Source organism: Engystomops pustulosus, chromosome 7, assembly GCF_040894005.1.
Source record: "Engystomops pustulosus chromosome 7, aEngPut4.maternal, whole genome shotgun sequence".
In the NCBI taxonomy this organism is placed as follows: domain Eukaryota; kingdom Metazoa; phylum Chordata; class Amphibia; order Anura; family Leptodactylidae; genus Engystomops; species Engystomops pustulosus.
This window is the reverse complement of record NC_092417.1, coordinates 78802073-78823019: the sequence shown is the minus strand read 5'-3', so window position 1 is coordinate 78823019 and position 20947 is coordinate 78802073. Positions and strand designations below refer to the sequence as shown.

The window sequence follows — 20947 nt, the reverse complement described above, 5'->3', positions numbered from 1 at the left end:
TCCCGACAATTAGAGAAAAATAGCTGAATTAAAACATTTAACTCTATAGCTTCTAAAAGGGAAGCATACCCCCCCCCCCCAAGGTGGCCGCTGTATCTAAGATGGCGGACAGTAGTCAAGATGGCGTCCGAAACCAGTGCGACCTCCTTAACAGTCCACAGCAGAGCGACCTTTAATGAAATGTCCATGGCAGTGCTCATCTTTTAATGAAATGTTCACAGAAGATGCCCCCTTTGCAGAAATGTCCACAGCAGAGCCCCCCTTTACATAAATGTCCACAGCAGATGCCCCCTTTACAGAAATGTCCATAGCAGAGGGACCCTTTAACAAATGACTCCACCACGTCATAGTGTATGTGTGCAGGCCAGAAGAGTAGAGTATGTCCTAGTCTTAACGGTTCTTCATGGATCACTCATAGACATAGTTTATGAAGATCAGTGAAAAACAGTTGCCACATACCTGTAAGTCATGAAAAGCAGGTTTCAACGTAAGTTTTTTACTGGTGAAAATTTTTACAGACCTGCAACAAGTCTGTACTGTTAAACAGAGTGACTTCCATTTGTACAGGTTGCTTCCGTTCTGTAATTTTAGTGCATCGGGTGAAACGCCTTCCCAAATGCATGTGCATTTAGACCTAAACAGTATGTAACAACATTTGTTTTGCCTTGTTAACCCTAACAAACAGGTGTTAACCCTATCAAACAGGTCGCAAAACACGTCTTTCTACTTTCTAAACTCAAGTGGTTAGGTTTAAACGCATGTAAGTTTAAGGAGGTGTTTTACTACTGAAATGCATATCAAAACGCCTCCAAAGCACAATGTGTGAACGTGGGCGCATGAAACAGATTCCTCAGGATAGAGAGTACATTCGATCTTTATTAGGAGGCAGTGAACTAGTGACATCAATTTAGAAGCTCTATACAGGCCACTGATGCCACATTCAAGCAGAACAATGCTTACATTCTAACCACTCCCTGTACTGCGATAACTGGGAGATCCTCATGATGGAATGTTCTAATCCTTTGTGTTTGATACTGTGTAAGAAGTCACAAAATATCAAACACCTGGAGAACAGCCCAAGACATGGTTCCTAACCATTGGATAACCCTGTAGTTTAGAAGCAATGAATTTTAAACTATAAATCTACAAAATGTTCCTTCTACCTCCTGATTGTTACAAAGTGATATATTTTGCTGACTATTATTCTGCTAACCTCTCAAGATTGCAGAACATTGCTGTGTTCTCTCCCATTCTTGCAGATTATCAGTGATATACAAATACACAGTGTTATATTCTATAGATTATTACCGCACTTTCTAGAGATCTGCAGAATATTGTTCTGCCTCTTCTACCTCCTATCAGTAACATAATGATTTATTAATTTTGCAAAACATTATTCTGTCCACCAGAGGTGTAATTTCAACCTCCAGGGCCCCACTCTATGCCAAATCTATACCAGGGTTGCAGCCCCATTATGGGCCATTTATAATGATGGTGTCTTGTTATGTTGCAGGGAACCATCGGGTCATCCCAGATTTCAAGGCCTAGTAGCAAAACAGATACATAGAGATATCTTCTGCCGATAACTGGACTGTATCAGATGTCACTGACCTATATGATTTCTCCAAGTTGCATTCTTCATCTGTTCCTACTGAGCATAGTCAATGAACCGCCTTAGTTCACTAAATGCAAAAGCTCTGAGCTCATATGTGACTCATCCTACATTAAGGTCACAGCACATATCAATGGTGTCAGATCTCTGGGTAGGTGAAGCTGGAATGCAACTGGTTTATTGAACCAACTAGAGAAGAAGTAGAGAAACCTGAAAGACAAGTGGGCTGGGGAGGGAACGGTTGTGGTTGACTGCAAATGTCCAACTATCACCCAGTCCTCTATTACATCTTATCAGTAACTATTGGTCCAAAACTATTAAAGCTGCTTGTCATTATTAACCCCTTAACGACCTAGCCCTATTTTGTTTTTGCATTTTTCACTCCCCACCATCAAAAATCTATAACTTTTTTTATTTTTCCATGTAAATATCTCGGTGATGGCAAGTTTTCCGCGTAACAAATTCATAATGATGGCATTTAATATTCCATGCCATGTAGTGGAAAGCGGGAAAAAAAATCCAAATGCAGTGAAATTGGTGAAAAAAAAAAATCGCATTTGCACTGTGTTCATGTGTGCTTGGATTTTACGGCTTTCACTGTTCGCCCCAAATGAAATGTCTACTTTATTCTTTGGGCCAGTGCGATCAAAGGGATAACAAATTTGTATACGTTTCATAATGTTTACATTTACAATAATTGAAACCTCCTGTACAAATTTTTTTAAAAAATTTTGCCATCTTCTGGCGCTAATAACCTTATCATACTTTGGTGTACGGAGCTGTTGGTGGTGTCATTTTTTTGAGACTTTTGATGACGTTTTAAATGCTTCTATTTTAAGGACTGTATGACCTTTTGATCACTTTTTATTGAATTTTTGATTTTTTTTTTTCAAAATCGCAAAAAAGTGCCATTTTCGACTTTGGGCGGTATTTTCTGTTACGGGGTAAAACGCAGTGAAAAACCGTTATTATATTTTGATAGACCGGGCATTTCTGGGCGCGGGATATTTAATGTTTTTATGATTTTTACTGTTTATTTATATTTATCTGACTTCTAGGGAAAGGGGGGTGATTTGAATTTTTAGGGTTTTTGTATATAATTTTTTTTCATTTGTTTTATTTTTACTATTTTTCAGACTCCCTAGTGTACTTTAACCCTAGGTTGTCTGATTGATCCTACCATATACTGCCATACTCTTCATTCATTACAATGTGCACTTTGTAATTAATAGGTTAAAACCAGACAGCCTTGTGTTTTGCGAAGACCCGAAGTTGTCATGGTAACCAATCGCTACTCCCCCCGCTGGTGTAACCAGTAAGTGTTTGCTGCAATATGCAGCAGAGACTTAGGCCCCTTCCACACTAGCGTTTTTCACGCGCGAGTTCTGCGCGTGCTTTTGACGCGCAGAACTTGCATTGCACTCTGTCCCATTGTTTCCAATGGGTCTTTCCTCATTTGCGTTGTTTTTCACGCGCGTGCTTGCGTTTGATTTGACGCGCGTCAAAATCGCAGCATGCTCTACTTTTGCGTTTCACACGCATTTTTCCCGCCCCATTCAAGTCTATGGAGACGCATCAAAAATGCATTGCACTCGCAAGCATTGCAAGTGCAATGCGAGTGCAATGCGTTTTAAATGGATGGGTTCCTAGGTGACATGAATAATTCCCCTGCTCGAGATCGAGCATTTAATTAAAAAAAACACAGTGAAGAACAGTGAAGAATAGAATAAAAACAGTGAACACAGTGAACACAGGATCATTTAAGTGAAAAACACAGTAAAGAACACAGTGAAGAATAGATTACAGATGTTCGGCACATCTGCTTACTTGTCGGGAGATACGTGCGGAGCGGTGCGAACAAAATAGCATGTGAAGAACAATATATATGTGTGTAAAGAACACATTGCAGGTGTTTCCATACATCTGCAATGTCTTCTTCACATGCTATTTTGTTCGCACCGCTCCACGCGTATCTCCCGACAAGTAAGCAGATGTGCCGAACATCTGTAATCTATTCTTCACTGTGTTCTTTACTGTGTTTTTCACTTAAATGATCCTGTGTTCACTGTGTTCACTGTTTTAATTCTATTCTTCACTGTTCTTCACATCTGCTAACTTGTCGGGAGATAATATACGCGCGGAACAGTGAAGAATAGATTGTAGATGTTTGCATACATCTGCTAACTTATATGAAGACATTCTTTTTCAATTAAATAAAACATTTTATTCCCGAACCATGGTCCCTTTGAAAAAGTCCCATTGACATAAAAAACGCGCGTGAAAAACGCACCGAAAACGCAAAAAAACGCAAAAAAACGCGAACAACGCGCGCGTGAAAAACGCAAAAACGCTAATGACTCCAAGGAAAAATGGAACAAAAACGCAGCCAAAAACATCAGTTTTTCACGCATTGCACCCTGACGTGAAATGCAACGCTAGTGTGGAAGGGGCCTTACTGGGTATGGAGAGGGCTCAGCCATGAGTTTTCTCCAAGACTCGTGCCATACTTATGGCGTGCATTGGAAAGGGTTTAACTCCTTCGCACACAACTTTTTACATTTTTCTAGCCATATGAGGTCCTGTTGAATTTCTTTTAAAACCACAATTTTGGGGTACATAAAACTGATGAACTTTTATTATCCACTGTGGTACCACTGTACTTTACTGTAAACTTGGATTGTTATCTTTGTATTGTAACATTGTCATAAGTCGCACATGCTGGACTAATCCAGGATTTTTTATTTGCCTGGATATAAACATGAGTATTTCTATTCACTTAAAACAATCAGGCAATGGAAATTGTTAGGAACGTACACACAGAGTGGCGAGTTTATTAAGACCGGTGCTTGATTGCTGCTTTCAATCCCTTTCATTGCAAGGCATTTCTGGCCATTTTGTATAAGATACGTCCTTGGCAGGGTAAGGACCGCCGGCGTGACATGTGCCACAATTAAAGGCCTTAGATGGTCACATCTGTCTCCAACCAGTGCAGGCGGAGCCCATTGAGTACTCAATCTTGGTGGCACATAATCTAAGGCATCAGAACAGTGATTAAGACTGGCCCTCCCTCCTTGAAATGACTATTTATGACATTAGAACGACAGAAGGGTAAATATGTTGAAGCATTGTGCCTTTAACAAGAAATAAACAATTATAAAAGAAAGTGAGAAGCAGGACAATACTCGCTACTGTGAGAGCAGTGCTGTACATATCTGGTTCTGCAATGTTACTTTCCCTACTCAAGACTTGGGAGTGAGCTGCTGCCAGGTCTGACATAGATTGCTAGGGTTGTCCTCTTACACCAAACCTGTCATAAATGACCCCACATAACTAGTGTCCTGTAAGCCTTATCGGTACTCTGGAGTAGAAATCTCTCAGGTCCGTTTTTTCTATAACGTGAAATATACTAGAGTAGAATGCCCCTCTTAATAAATTTGGAGCATTAAGCTTTCAGCATAAATCACAAAATGAGAGTTATGCTTGCTATAATCTGGGGATGAGATAAGTGCCACAAAGACACTCACTGTGAACCTGCACTACCAGGGGCAGATAGTCAGAAGATCCAACAGATAAAACCTCATTACAGTCAGTCCTTTTTCCTTCATCACAACCCACATCCTCCTGCCGGTGACCTACTTCTGTCACCATACAGCATCGGGGGTGTCGTGCTGACACTCACACTTAATTGGCACCTGGAAATAAGCACCTTCCCTAAAAATGGGGAAATAATTACAAGGTCTGAGCTGTGCAGGCATGTGGTGGTGCAGGTACACTCGGGGCATTGTTCCTGCTCCTGGAGCTGGCACGGAATGAATATGGCCTTAACTGTTTGCTGTACGTGAGTCTATTTATTCACTACATTGTGACTCTGGACCCTCTTTGATAAGATGAAGACCCCCAAGACAGAGATGACCTGTACAGTAGAGAAAGGAAACAATATCAGCAAAATCTGCAACAAGCCCCTAATATGCTAATATAGAATGGAATCACAAATCATGGTGATCGCATGTGCTGTACTACAGGGCACACTGAAGAGTCTATGGGGGACATGTATCTTTATTTCTGCTAGTTAAATTGTCTCATTTTTGCGACTTTTGCTGTTGTATTTCCAGCACACCTTGGTCTGCACCTTGTGCAGTGCCTTATGTATTTTACTTATGTTCCGTGCAACTTTTCACTTATGTATTACTTTTTTTTGCTTAATTTTGCAACTTTTTAATAATAATAATAGTAATAACAATAATACTTTTTATGCGGAAATCTGCACCTGGTCCAGGGCAGGTGCAAAGGAAGGTTTTTTTTTCATGGACCCTGTTTTAACATGTTTATTGGAATTATTTTACATGCTTTAAATGTTTAAAATTTTGAACATTATCCTATTTTTTTAATTTATACATTTTTGCATTTACATTTTTTTTATTTAAGGGTGAGGTCACACATGGCTTTTTGGTTGCATTTTGAAACACATTACAACAGCTGTGGAGGGGTGATTTGCCTAATTAAATTACTGTTAACATTTGTGTTTACAAATGTAAACATGACGGTAACGCATGTGATAACACATGCATTAACCGTGTGTTAACATGTGCGCTTTGCAAATGTACATGTTAACATTAATGTAATTAGGCAAATCACCTTTCCTCAGTTGTTGTAACGTCAGTTGTTCAAAACGTAACCAAAAAGCCACGTGTGACCCTTAACATCATGTGTGACTGCAGCCTCATATGTCGTTATCTCTATGGGGTGTAACTAGAGTGCTTAAAAATGCAGGACACAGCCTCAAATCCAAAATTTACAGTAGTGTCCTCTCCTGTATAACCCCCTCACGTGGCTTGTGTCCATGTTGATTTGAGATATTTACAAAAAAAAGTCTCAAAAAGAAGCCAAAATTTGCGCCTGCCAGTATAGGCAAAACTGAAAATGTATGACAAGAAAAAAGACATGATCATACATAAGGCGCAAAAAAGAGCTGCCAAATGTCTCACTTATACACCAAAGGGAAAAAATAAACTATGATACATGTCCCCCTATATATTTCCAGGTGAAACTGAACTTGGCCATGGCAGTTTTATCCTCATCCTATAGTGTATTATGTAAGGAGGTAGAAATCAGTTCACCGCTCATACTAGGTCCACAATAAGGCTACCTTCATTCAAACATGTGCAATATTGGACCCTAAACAACGGTCTGCGTGTTACTGATGGGTGAGGACCTCTCATACACTGATAACAATAGAAATACAGAGGAATAGGACCTGCTTTATGATTTGTGAGTTGGGCAGTGGGCTTCTGCATAGGGACCCTGGAAAGCAGGGGTGTAACTGGAGGGGGTGCAGTTGCAACTGGGCTCAAGAGCCATAGGTGACCCATATGGAGTACCTTTCCTATATAAGAAGACTAGTACAATAAACAATAGATTATAATTGGGGAGCCTAGCACACATGTTGCACTGGGGCCCATCAGCTTAAAGCTACGCCACTGCTGGAAACAAAAGGCATGTGAATTTGGCCATTGAAATACATAGGGACATGTGCATGTAGCCTAAACATGAGGAAACTAGAAATCTTTAGTCAACCAGCTTGGTTGTACATATCATGTGATTCCACTTGTATAGCCCATTGACATTACTGCTTTAAAGGGAACCTGTCACCAGGGACCTCATTTTCACTAAAGACAGATTGTAAAAGCATATGACACCTACAGTGCAAACATGTCTCTCTGCCTTTTTCTAAGCATTTGCATTACTATATAATTGTGTGTTATAACTTACTCTTGCATCCTGACAAAATACTGGGGTAGTCACAGGGGCTGGGCTTTGGTTTGGATGCATTTCAAAAAAACAACATATGACTTGTCTGAGCTCCAGGCTGCCTCCATGTTTGTGCTCCTGTACAGCTTGTCCCTCCCCACTGATGTCAGGCTGACCAGGCTGTGACCTCTGAGAAGAAGCAGGAGGAGGAGCTGTACAGGAGCACAAACATGGAGACAGACTGCAGCTCAGACAAGTCACATGTTGTTTTTTTTGGGGTGGGGCCCAAGCTCTGAGGAGTGAGCAGCACAGACAAGCCACATGTTGTTTTTTTAAATGCATCCAAACCAAAGTCCAGCCCCTGTGACTACCCCAGGATTTTGTCAGGAAGCAAGAGGAGGTTATAACACACAATTATATAGTAATGCAAATGCTTAAAAAAGGCAAAGAGGCAGATGTGCACTGCAGGTGTGATGGGCTTTTACAATCTGTCTTTAGTGAAAATGAGGTCCCTGGTGACAGGTTCCCTTTAAGTTTAGTGGCCGAAAGACCTAACCCTTTACCACTTCTCATATCCCAGTTTACACTACTAATTACAGCAGACACATAAATAGACTGACGCAATGCAGAACGCCATCATCCAGCTGTTTACACAGACAATAAGGTAGACATAATCCTTCTCTATGATGAGCCATAAAGCTGGTAAACATTGGTTTCCGGGTGAATTGGTAGTCATGGCCCAGTTAGTACATAGAAGTACGATGTAAGGTAACGGTAACGTGGAGTGGGTAATACTAAATAAAGGCTGGTGGGTATAGTGTGACAGAATATAGAAGGTGACATTGCTGACCCTCTTGTGGTGGCACTCCCAAGTCCTTTCCATTCTGTCCAGGGCACATGGAACCTGCTGTTCACAAACAAAAAGAAAAAACTTTTCTGAAGGATGATGCCGATTCTCAGAAACTTAACACCCACAAGTCAAACACAAACTGCAATCTGGAATGAAACATGTGAGGCTAGAATGAAATTGGACAAAAAGTAATGTTGTCTGTTCATAAGAGCAAAAACACCCCCAGTGTCTACCACTGTAAATTGATTCAAGTATTGTGGGGAAAGGGGAAAAGAAGGGAAAGTGTGGAGTGTTAAAATTCACTAAGGTAGTTCCTCCGCCGTCCACCAGGTGGCGCTGCTGCGCTGAAGTTCCCCGGAGGCGCGCTGGAATGCCCTGAAATTCACCGGCCTATACCTGGTGAAGGTAAGTGTCATTTTCGCGGCACATTTTTTTCTTAAATGCGGCGGTTTTTCCGAATCCGTCAGGTTTTCGTTCGGCCACGCACCCCCATTTCCGTCGCGTGCATGCCAGCGCCGATGCGCCACAATCCGATCGCGTGTGCCAAAATCCCGGGGCAATTCAGGTACAATCGGCGCAAATCTGAAATATTCGGGTAACACGTCGGGAAAACGCGAATCGGGCCCTTAGTAAATGACCCCCAATGCCTTTTTCCCATCCAGGGACATGTTTATTAACACACAATAGTAACCATTTTAAAGTAGTTATAATAAAGTTAATTTATCACTAATTTAGCACTCCACACTTTCCCTTTTTTCCCCTTTTCCCACAGTACTTGAGGCTAGAATGAAAGGCTTGTATACATGGTGGACACCAGCTCTATTCATAAATGGGTTATGGCACGGATACGCCATAACTCTGAAAACCAGAAATTCATTGTGCTTGCCTATGGAGCAATTACACGCTGATAAGATATCTGCCAACGTGTTATGTGAAACATCTATTGCAGTAGATATCTAATGTGCCGTCACCCAGCTTTCCCATCATCCTTAATGGTCTTAATGCGCACTGTTCCGTCTTTGTCCAGGACTGTAGGATAGCTGAAAGATTAACCCTATGAGAGCTCTAGGAGTTGGTCGTCAAAAAGAAATAACCTTTAATAACTCCTCTGTGAAAGTATTTTCTAAAATAAATAACCTGGTAATCTCTGATGTTCAGATCACATAAGACAATCACAATAAAATGGAAACTAGACGTCATCAAATGTGGTGGCCGCCCTTCCCTGTGTCTTTTCTCACAGTTATTTTATATGTTTAAGAACAGGTTTATCTAGAGGAGTAGGGGATGCAGGGCTTTCAGCCACTTTCCTCCATCTTGCCAATGTGTTGTGGCAACTGTCATAAGTAACTATGGAATTAGGGAAGTTGCTCAGCGCCAAACACTGAGCCAATGACAATCTTTACAGTAGCATTGACCTCTTTTGTGTTACACGTCTCTGGCTTCTACCATTGCCCAGAATACAGAGCCAAATCTGAAATACTGCCCCCCAATGGTTTCACAGGTAGGAACAATTCCCATTCAGAGGTCTGGAATAGCTTGTGAGAGCCACCATCTTGTCCCGAGTTGCCTAAACAGAAGAGGGTGACTTTTACGCCAGTGGCCAGATTTCAGGGACCAAACATGGCCATGTGCCACTGAACTCACACTTTTTGTAAAGGAATGAACTGTAGTTGGTGACTGAAGACGCAATTGTTAGAGACCAGCTGCAGTTGATGGATTGTGACATCTGAGCCCTGGGGTTCGTAATGCAAGCATGACTAGGGTTAAGTGTTTAAGATCAGTGATCTATTGCACTAGCAGGTAATTACAGGTAACTCTATACGCGGCAAAGCAATGGATGGTGATCACAGGATTGAAACATTATCTGTGAGGTAGGGCATGTACCAATGTCTCTCAGTGCCCTGGCACCCTGTAAATGCTGACCCAATCAAAGAGCTAGTTCACACAATTTGACACTGATTTTCTGCTAGATAATGGGTCAAAATACCAGGTCCAGGCTGGGCTTTCCAAAGTGGATAGTGACAATATAGACAGTATGTCTTTTATTTTTCCCTAAGAAAGTAAAATCTGTGTAGTGGAAGCAGGTAAAATGTGCAGGGAACACCTGACCCAGCTAAAACTCAGTCATGAGAAGTCTGAGGGGGATGAGGCCACCTGTCACATCTCCTAATTCTCTCCCAGATAAACACAACGCAGCTTTTCTCACAAGTCCTGGGCAGGGGGCGTCAGGCAAAACAGCTTGAGTAATGCAGCAGCATGCCAACAATAGCTATCCACTGACCACAGATCTATCTGAAAAATATAACAGCAGATCTGAGCCTCTAACATGGAGGAGCAATGAGGAACAGAATGTCCATTAACCCAAATAACATTTTCTAAGGCTATGGTAATAGGCATGCTGACATATGGCAGGGGTGACATAGCAATGGCAAACTGCCTCTTGCCAGGAACAGCGCAATGGTACTTGGCAGGTACTGGGCATCTAGGGGCAGACCTATGAAATCCTGGAAATTGGTCTGATCGGCCAATAACTTGAGGGTGAAGTAGAGTAACACTTTATCGACATGTGATGTACACTTACGTAACAGTGCAGTAAATTGTATACATGCAGTCCCCGGGTTACATACAAGATAGGGTCCGGAGGTTTGTTCTTAAGTTGAATTTGTATGTAAGTCGAAACTGTATATTTTATAATTGTAGTTCTTGACAAATTTTTTCTTTTGTCCCAGTGACAATTGGAGTTTAAACATTTTAGCCGTAATTGGACCAAGGATTATCAATAAAGCTTCATTACAGACACCTTATAGCTGTCATTGCAGTCTGGGACTATACTGAAGCAGAGGGGTCCCTCTGTAACTATGGGTTGTCTGTAAGTCGGGTGTCCTTAAGTAGGGGACCGCCTGTATTAAGAGGGCTCAGTCCTCTTCATACATTCTGGGTGTTTGCTTTATAATGCAGCACCAATCTCAAAGTGTTAACCATTTCAATGCCTTTTACAAAAAATTTCATATCACCCCCTCTCCCTAGAACTGAAAGAAGCGCTGAAACCCTGTAATATCCAAAGTATTGGTATCAGAAAATGGCAAAAGGAAGACATTTTTTGTACAAAAGATTTTTTTTAAATGTATTAAAACATAATACCATCTGTAAAAAATTGTTATCTCTGTGATCAAAGAAATAAAGTGGAAGTGTTATTTGAAGCGCATTGTAAAAGCCTAAGAAACAAACTTCACAAGAAAATGGCGTGAATGCGTTTTTCATCAATTTCATGGCATTAGCATTTTTTTCCTGCTTCGCAGTTCATTGCAGAGAATATTAAATACCAGGAAGTACACTTTTTACAATTTTACACAGAAAATAGCCCCTCACCCGTTTCTGTAAATAGAAAATTACAAAGTTCTGTAAAGTAGCAAAAAACTGAAACACAAAAAGGAAAAAGGCCACTGGCGCCAAGGGGTTAAGTTGGTCAGATATGTGGATATACTGCTTTCCTGGGGAACACAGTGATCCCCTGTAGATTATTTAGCTATAAACAATGAATTATGTGAATACTGCTTCAATATTCAGGTGAGTGCACAAATGCTACATGCATTGTATCAGCAAGCTATAATGCTCCAGAAGGAGAGATATTATTGTCCCCAGCATTTAGGTCTGCCAGAGATAATTGTTAGTTTCACAAGAATTAAGGAGCCATAGCTTTTTAACACTGGTCCAGTGTATGTGACATAAGACAACGTTCAGGAACAGACCACAAAGATCGCTCATAGTTGTTACGCAGCTTTCCTGTGTGCTAAAAATATACTGAGGCAGAACGGAAGACTATACATATTTTGGGGGCTTGCAAGGAGGTGTTTTAGACATTACCTGAACCCACTTTGTACCCAATCCCCCACTTTTCTGGAGCACAAATGCCCAATATATCCAGGGTTTATTGCATTTGTTCTACAGATCATCTGATATATAACCTCACATATAACACATATAACCACTATTACACTTTCTTCAGGAGTCACTAGAAGTAACCCTTATGCCATTTGGTCAGTGTTAACAAGATGGCTCCATTATAACTCTGTTATTTTCTTGCTGCCTAAAATCTATTATCCGCTATTTTTAAACTATCACTGTCTGTCCTTCATTCTCATACATTATAAATCTTTGTGTCCTACTCCGAAATATTACAACCCTGTTACCCTACTACCATATGTGGCACCAGGCTGGCAACGGTGGAAATAAAACAAAATTATTCAGTGGAGAAAAAGAGAAAGAATGCTTCCCCTGAAGAGGTCCCTTATAGGAAATAAGATAATATATAATCTCACCATATACACAACTGATGCACCTCCCTGTGTATAACCTTATTATATACAATGTATCGCTATAGTACCTGGAAATGTAATTTCACAAAACATATGCCAATAATACATGAATGTGTAATCCTACCGTATACAATGCATCACCATATCACTATAGATCTAGATATAATCTCACTGTATTGCTATTATACTGATATGTAGCATACCTCTTTCACCATATACAAACATAGCACTGCCATAGACCTATATATAACCCTCCAATTACAATGTATCACTGGTATAATGGTGACACATTGTATACAGTGAGGGTTGTATAAGGTTACATTATTCCCAATAGGTGTATTAGTAGCATACCTCCATATGTGACATCACCATATAGAATGTATCAGTACCATAGCTCCTTATACCTGTTCTGTATATAGCATACACTTTGTATACCTTTATATACACCATGTATCCCTGTGCTGTATACACATAACCTATACAGTGTATACCGCAGGTGTAATCAGTGCCCCGCTCTCCTTACCTCTGCCTTCAGCTCGCTGCCCCCCAGCAGATGGTATTTATGGGGCAGGCGGCGCACATTGTGCATCAGGCGCTGCAGCCGCTTCCCCCCCATGTTCCCCGGGGAGACGAGCGGCGGGTCCGGCGGGAGAGGGGCGGGGGTCTCCGGACTGTACCTGGGACAGGTGAGCGCAGCCCCGCCCTCCTCCAGCAGGTGCCTGCCCATCCCGCAACCCGAGCACTGGGGACAGGAGGAGGAAGCCATGCCCGGAGGAGGAGGAGGAGGACGGGAGAGCAGCTCCTCATCACCGGCTGCACCGCGCATGTGCGGAGGCTGCACTGAGGCTGCGGTGGTGCCCAAGGAGGGGTCTGCAGATCATCCGCCCCAGTGCAGGGCATCATTTCCATCACATCAGTATATAATACATGGCCATGCCTGCAGAGTATCAAAACAGAGGGACATATTACAAAGAATGGACATCAAGAATGAACAGTATAAGTAAACGATAAAAAATATTGTGAGTTGGAATGAATAGCTCATACATTATATATGGAAGTGAACAGGTTTTGTATGTACATTTTAGTGCAATGAAAATATATGACCCCTATACAATGGTGTCCTGAACTCCCAGTAGATCCCTCACACTGGAGGTGTAGCTAGGGGTTCATATAGGGGTTCATATAGGCTGGACAAAGCTCGCCCAAGTGGGCCCCAAACCCAGGTGTCCCAGTATTCCACCACACAGTGACCATATAGTGGTAGATACTGGTTCTCCCCAGCCCTCCTTATTAATAATCATAGTATATGATTATAGGAGACATCTCTGTACATATTTCCTGTCTCTTTGGTATGACCAGTACCGCTCTACTTTCTACCAGCTGGATCTTCAGAGCCGGATTATCATTGGCGCTCTTGGAGCACCTGTTCCGGCCCCGCACCAGGGGCCCCTGATCTGACACTCCAAGAGCACCAGTGATCAGTGTTCTGCTGGTCCCAGAAAAAGCAGAAAAAACATGTTGGGGTCTGGGGGCGCAATATATAAAATAATTAATTGCTGGGGGGGGGATTGGAGGGTATTATTAAATAATTAATTGTGGGGGCATGTATATTAAATAAGTAATTAAGGGGGGGGCAGTATATTTAATAATTAATTGAGGGGGGACAGAATAATTAATAATTAATCGAGGGGGGGGGAATATTTAATTATTAATGGAGGGGGACAAGCTTATTTATTAATTAATTGAGGAGTGGCCAGAATATTTAATAAGAAATAAAGGTGTGGGGTAGAATATTTAATAATTAATTGAGGGAGGGCCAGAATATTAAATAATTAATTGAGGGAGGGCCAGAATATTAAATAATTAATTAAGGGGGGGGGGGCTCAGCATATTAAATCTTTCATTGAGAGCCAATATATAAAATAGTTCAATGGGAGGCAGTATATTAAATAATTAATTGAGGGGGAGCCCAGTGTATTAAGGGTGTGGTTGTAGCAGTGGCGCAGGGGGCCGTTAATTGGTCCGAATGCATTTGCTTTTGCAGGGAGCAATCACAAGTTTCACTGAAAACGCTAATGAGATCAGACCGAGGCATGGCCCTCTGAACTAGTGGTATGTATAAAATTCATTGTGTCCCCAGTATATATAATATATAAGGTGGTCCAGTAACCTCTTAATGCTTTACACTGTACTATTACGGCATGTTAAGTATCTATGAAGAGGGCTCTCGTCAAACAGACATATACTGGCCACTTTAATTATTTAATATACTGGGCCCCCAATAAATTTAAGTTACGGTCACAAATACCGCTAGTGCAGGGGCGGTGCCCCCTCCTGATCTCATTAGTGTTTCCAGTGAAACTTGCGATTGCTCACTGCAAACACAAAAGCGCTCAGACCGAGGCACAGCCCCCCTGTGCTAGCACTACGATCACAACCTTAATATACTGGGCTCCCTCAATTCATTATTTAATATTGCAGCAAACGCCAATTGCTAACACCCATGGTACAAACATGCGAAGCCGCCGGTGGCAGTCAAAAGGTGGTGTTAGAAATTTTATCCAGGGCTCCAACTACCCTCCCTAAGTTGTAAGGTGATCTCAAAATGATATAGGTCTTTGTTCCCAGCGCTGGGATAAGCAACACAGAAAGACACAGATACCTGGTGATAAACTGTACTCAATTACATCTTATTCAATTTGCGTAGCTGTGTGTATAGAAAACAGAAATACTTTGCAAATGGTGTGGAAAGTTGATAAAGTACAGAAATACTATAGGCTAGCTTGAATATACTTTGAGCACCTCCCCTTAGGTCACTTTTCCCAAAATCACTCTATTTATCGTTTCTTATAGAAACCTTGTTCTCAAGGGAGTAGGATCTTATCACTAAATGTACTGTGAAGGCCCCCTACTAGTCAAAACATGACCTTCAGTCACTGCAGAGAACAAGGAAAACAGCAGCAAGGACAAATACTATCTCTAAACAGATTACATAAGATGGTGTTTCAATCATGAAATGGCTGACAGTGAACAAGATGGTATCTGGGTGAACAAGATGGCGACTGGGTGAACACGATGGCCTCTGAAGAGAAATATGACATAACATGATTTCTCTCATAATAGTGTGTGGGCGCAGCCATCTTTGTCTTGATCATCGCTCCCCATGATGTTGTCACCATAACAGCCTGGGGCTTTTACAAGGCCTGATCCTGTTTCATTCCTGATGATCTATTACAATGTGCGATTTGCACATTGTAATAAATGATAGGGAAATCCCTGAATACTGCCGTACTGTATTGCAGTTTATGGTAGGCTCATCAGACAACCTAGGGTAAACCCCTTAACCAGGCCATTTTTTGTTTTTACGTTTTCATTTTTCACTCCCCACCTTCAAAAATCCATAACTTTTTTATTTTTCCAAGTACAGATCTGTGTGAGGGCTTGTTTTCTGGTGAACAAATTGAACTGCATAGTGACAGGATTTAATATTCCATGCCGTGGACTGGAAGCAGGAAAAATATTCAAAATGCAATGAAATAGGTGAAAAAAATGCATTTGGTCCATTTTCTTGTGGGCTTAGATTTTACAGCTTTCACTGTGCACCCCAAATGAAATGCCCCAATGACCTTTATTCTTTGGGTCGGTACAATCACAGGGATACTAAATTTATATAGGTTTTACAATGTTTTAATACATTTATAAAAATTTCTGACTTTTGATTTTTTGCAAATTTTGATGACGTTTTTCGATGCTACCATTTTTAGGACTGTCAGGCCTTTTGATCACTTTTATTGATTTTTTTATTATATTTTTCAAAATGGCAAAAAAGTGGCATTTTAAACTTTTGGCTCTATTTTCCGTTATGGGTTTAAACACCAGGAATAACCATTTTAATATTTTGATAGATCGGACATAACATAACGATACCTAACATGTTTATTTTTTACTGTTTATTTATATTTATATCAGTTCTAGGGAAAGGCGGGTGATTTGAATTTGTCTGATTTGTCTTTGTATGACCTGAAACTGTCATGTGACCAGATTGCCGCCTCCCCGATGACCTCACAGGGAGCAACGATCTTCACCAAGATAGGCGCCGCCATCTTTTTGACGCCAAAAGCAGCTTTTCCGGCAGTGATGGCAATGCAAACACCATTGCAATGTGCTAGCACCGATCGCGGTTGTTACTGGAGCAATATGCTGCAGACACCATCCGGGTATGAAGTGGGGTCAGCCCATTTGCCCTCTCCAAAGATTGCCGGACAACGTGTGACTTACAGATCTGCACAGATCGTTAAGGGGCTAAATTAACCTAGGGGGGCTGAAAAATAGTAAAAAAAATATTAAAAAGTGATAAAATAAAAATTAAAAAAGGTGTAAAAAAAATCCATGCACACCAATATGCGAGAATTGAGAATATTAATTAAGACATACAGCCAGTTTCACATATGAACGTTTTCTGTTGTCGCAGCAGCCATCATCAAATACTGAAATACAAAAGACAAAACACAGAAATCACATTGCTGGATAGACGACTTAGAAATAGGTGAAAATATTTATAGTAAAAAGATTTTACTTTGGTAAGACTTTGCTATATTCCTATATCTATATATTTCTTTACAACCTAAAAGGTAAGGGTAGTTTGAGACTATTGCTATATTTGTTGTGTTATATTCAATGTGTGATGATATACACAATTTCTGTGTTTACGCATTTCTATGGATTTCTGGGTTTTGTCTTTTGTATTTCAGTATTTAATAAATGCTGGTATGTCAGCTGAAAACATACATATGTGAAACTGGCCTAATGTCTAATTAAAATTCTCATTTTGAGGACCTTTGCCATGATGACAGTATTGTGATCAAACCCTCATACAAGGGGTGGGGGCACTGTCATCCTGGATAGGGAAACCTATATTGGGATCTGTCAGAGAAATTTGGACGAGAGAAGGTCTTATTGATAAATATGACTTTATGTTACCAAAATTTCCCAGAAGGGCTACTTTTTACGCCCTACCGAAGATACACAAGGGAATACCTTAAAGGGATGTCCTATTGTCTCGGACATGGGAGGTCTTACACAGAATGGGAGCCTATATATAGACCACATTGTGCGTCATTTTGTTACAACTCTACCTTCCTATGTCTGTGACAGGATGAACGCAACAATTGATTATTCTTTCTTGCAGGGAGAACAGTGATTGCATCATTCTCTCCTGCAGAGAAAAACTCACGTGCTAGGAGAGGCGCTGAACTGGCCATAGAAGCGAGACAGCTTCATTATCATATGTTTATCTGTTTTTTCGTCAAAACCATTCAGCACAGGGATTAACCAAGATATAATCCTGCATCAGTGTAGCTACAGCAGTCTCAAGGTATGTTTGTTTCATAATGCATGAAATTAAATGGTAGGTTTCCTTTAATTTATTGTTTTCTTTGGGGGCACAATTCCTGTCTTGGCTCCTGTAAAGGCACTGTTAAAATATTTGATTCTGTGGGAGCGTTGTTGATGTATTGGCTACAGTAAGTGGGCAATGTAACTATATTTGCTACTGTAGGGGCCTAATAGTGATATCTATAGCATCAGCAGAACAGTATTAAAGGGAACCTGATACCAGGGACCTCATTTTCACTAAAGATAGGTTGCAAAAGCTCATTACAGCTGCATTGCAATTATGCCTTTCTGCTTTCTCTAAGTTGAAATATTGAAATTTCATTGTGTGTTATAACTTACCTTGCATCCTGACAGAATCATCTGTGTAGTCCCACGGGTTGGGCTTTGGTTTGGATGCAGTTAAAAAAACAACATGTGAATTGTCTATGCTGCAGACTGCTCAGCTCTTAGCCCCCATCTTTAAGCCCTTTTATAACTCCTGCTTCCTGCTCCTTCACAGAACTCACAGCCTGGTAAGCTGATATCAGTGGGCGGACCACAAAGGTGGGGGTTGAGAGCTGAGGAGTCTACAGCACAGACAAGTCACATGTTGTTTTTTTAAATGCATCCAAACCAAAGCCCAAAGTCAGGGTGCAAGGTAAGTTATAACACATAAAAATATTGTTATGCAAATGCTCCTTGCATACAGGTTCACCTTAAGTTTGTATTAAGAAGGTGCTAAAAGTTTTGTGTTGCTAAATCTGCAGAGATAAGTTGTAGTTGGAAGACATAGTGGCCAGGTAGAAGAACAAAATAAGTTCTCTGATTAAAGATGTCATCTGTCAGTCACCAGATTTCTAGTAAGTATGGTATTACCAATGAGCTCACAATCATCCAGCATTAGACACTGGTGGAGATTTATCAGACGTGTCTGAGGGAAAGACCGACTGTTCTTGTTGCTCATGGCAACCAATCAGAGCTCAGCTTTAACTTTATAAGTACCTTTGGGAAAATGAAAGCTGATATTTGATTGCAGGGGCGTAACTACAGTCGTAGCAGTTATAGCAGCTGCTATGGGTCACACAGTGTCAGCAGGGCCCAGCATCTGTTGTATATGTTGTGTGTGTGTGTGTGTGTGGTGTGTATATACTGTATGTATGCTGCTACTATATGCTGAATTGGTGTATATGGTACTGTATGTGTGTATATGCTGTATATATGGTGTGTATATTCTGTTTTTATTTAATATTATGTATATAAATGTGTTTAAATGCTCTATGTGTGTATAGTTAGTGAGTATATGCTCTCCGGCTCTTCTATAAAATACCCCCCAATGTGTTAAATATGGTGCAATATAACATTGTCAGCCTCACTCTGCTTGGTTCTGATCCTGTGTCTATGTAGTAAGCTTGGTACTAATGTTTTTTTTGTCAGCTTAGTTTTGGTATGTATTTAGTAATCTTGGTTCTGCTATCTACACAATAAGCTTGATGTCAGGAACAGGGGTAGTTAGCTCAGAAGCTAGGGTGTGGAACTGAACCACATAGTCAACGACAGACAATTCCTGTGGCGCAATTTCAGCAGGGTGGTCTCAGCTGATGACGCCCGGTTTGGGTCCTCAAAGACAGACCAGAATTCAGCAAGGAATGTGGTGATATTAGCTGTGACCAGGTCTTTCTTGTCCCAGAGGGGAGTAGCCCAAGCCAGGGTTTTTTCCAGAGAGAAGGCTGATCATGAAAACCACTTTAGACCGCTCTGTGACAAACTGGTTAGGCAATAGTTCAATGTGCAAGGAGCACTGGGTGATAAAGCCTCTGCACAACTTGGTGTCACCGTCATACTTGGATGGCATGGAGAGTCTCTGCCTGGGTTTCTGCGCATGGCAGATTAACCGGTGTAGCAGGAGGTGCCGCAGGAACTTGACACTGCTGCTGAGTAGCCAACAATTGCTGCAACATGGCGGTGACCTGTCCAAGTTGCTGGCCCTGTACGGCAATCTGCTGGGATTGCTGGGCAATGATGGCGGTAAGATCAGCTAGTTCAGGTAGCGGAACCTTGGCAGGATCCAAGGCCGGATCTTACTGTCAGGAACAGGGGTAAGGGGTAATGATCAGCTATAAGAGTTATCAAAGGTGTCTGCAATTCAGCTTTATTGTTAATCCTGATTCTTTATTTACAAATCTATGCAGCGATCCTATTGATTTAGCAGCCAAAAGCTAAATCAATAGGATCGCTGCAGATATCCAATAATTAGACTAATACAGTGAGGAGACATCTACCTTAAATACTTTAAGAGTTATGACAGCAGTCCAACCATGTAATTTTAAGAGTAAATGTGATATAATTTGGTTCAGTCTTACCTTGAATATTTAATAAAAGTTAAGTTTTAGGCCTGACCGATGAGGCTTTTTTCTTAGGACAGATTTGTAAATAAGGTATAAATTGCCTTGGCAGTCCTAAAAGGGCAAACTATTCTGTTGTATTAATCCTGATTCTTATGACAAGCAAACATTTTTAAAATCCAATTGACACAGAGACCAAAAAATATTTGTCTGGGATTTCATTTATAAAATATACAGTTCCAACTTACATTCAAATTCAATTTAAGAACAAACCTACAGACCCTATCTTGTACGTAACTGCCTGTAATTGTAATGGCTCTGAATTGTCATGCAGCAGCGAGTATTATGGACATGTTAGTGTTGCTGACATCTGCTGGATGTTTATGATATTTGCTTGCTGCATAATAAAGCTTAATCTGCTCAGAGCTGCTTGCTAATTAATAACAAGAAACGCGGAGTAGATAACTGCACTTAACGAGTAATCAGTCCGGGGCAGGGTCTCTACTCCATACCCTGGATGTACCTACACACTGCTCCTCTAACTGCTTAGTGTAGCGCACTACCTCATACCTAGGTACTGGAAGAAGACCCTTCCAGCCATCTCAAAAGTAATAACTTGACATTTGGCATATGGAGCATCTTTATGTCATCTTTTTTCCAGGAGACATATAATAAGCCTGTGACTCATTACACTGTGTAATGTACT

General features: G+C 41.0%; 1 protein-coding gene across 1 annotated transcript in view; it reads right to left on the bottom strand.

The window, feature by feature from the left end:
- ATP2C2 (ATPase secretory pathway Ca2+ transporting 2) overlaps positions 1 to 13355 on the bottom strand; it is a 65282-nt gene extending 51927 nt beyond the window's left edge. The window contains exon 1 of the mRNA XM_072117033.1: positions 13050 to 13355. Within this exon, the coding sequence (XP_071973134.1) occupies positions 13050 to 13352 (303 nt within the window). The 5' untranslated portion in view covers positions 13353 to 13355. The remainder of the gene's footprint in view (positions 1 to 13049) is intronic.
- Positions 13356 to 20947: the final 7592 nt, after the last annotated feature.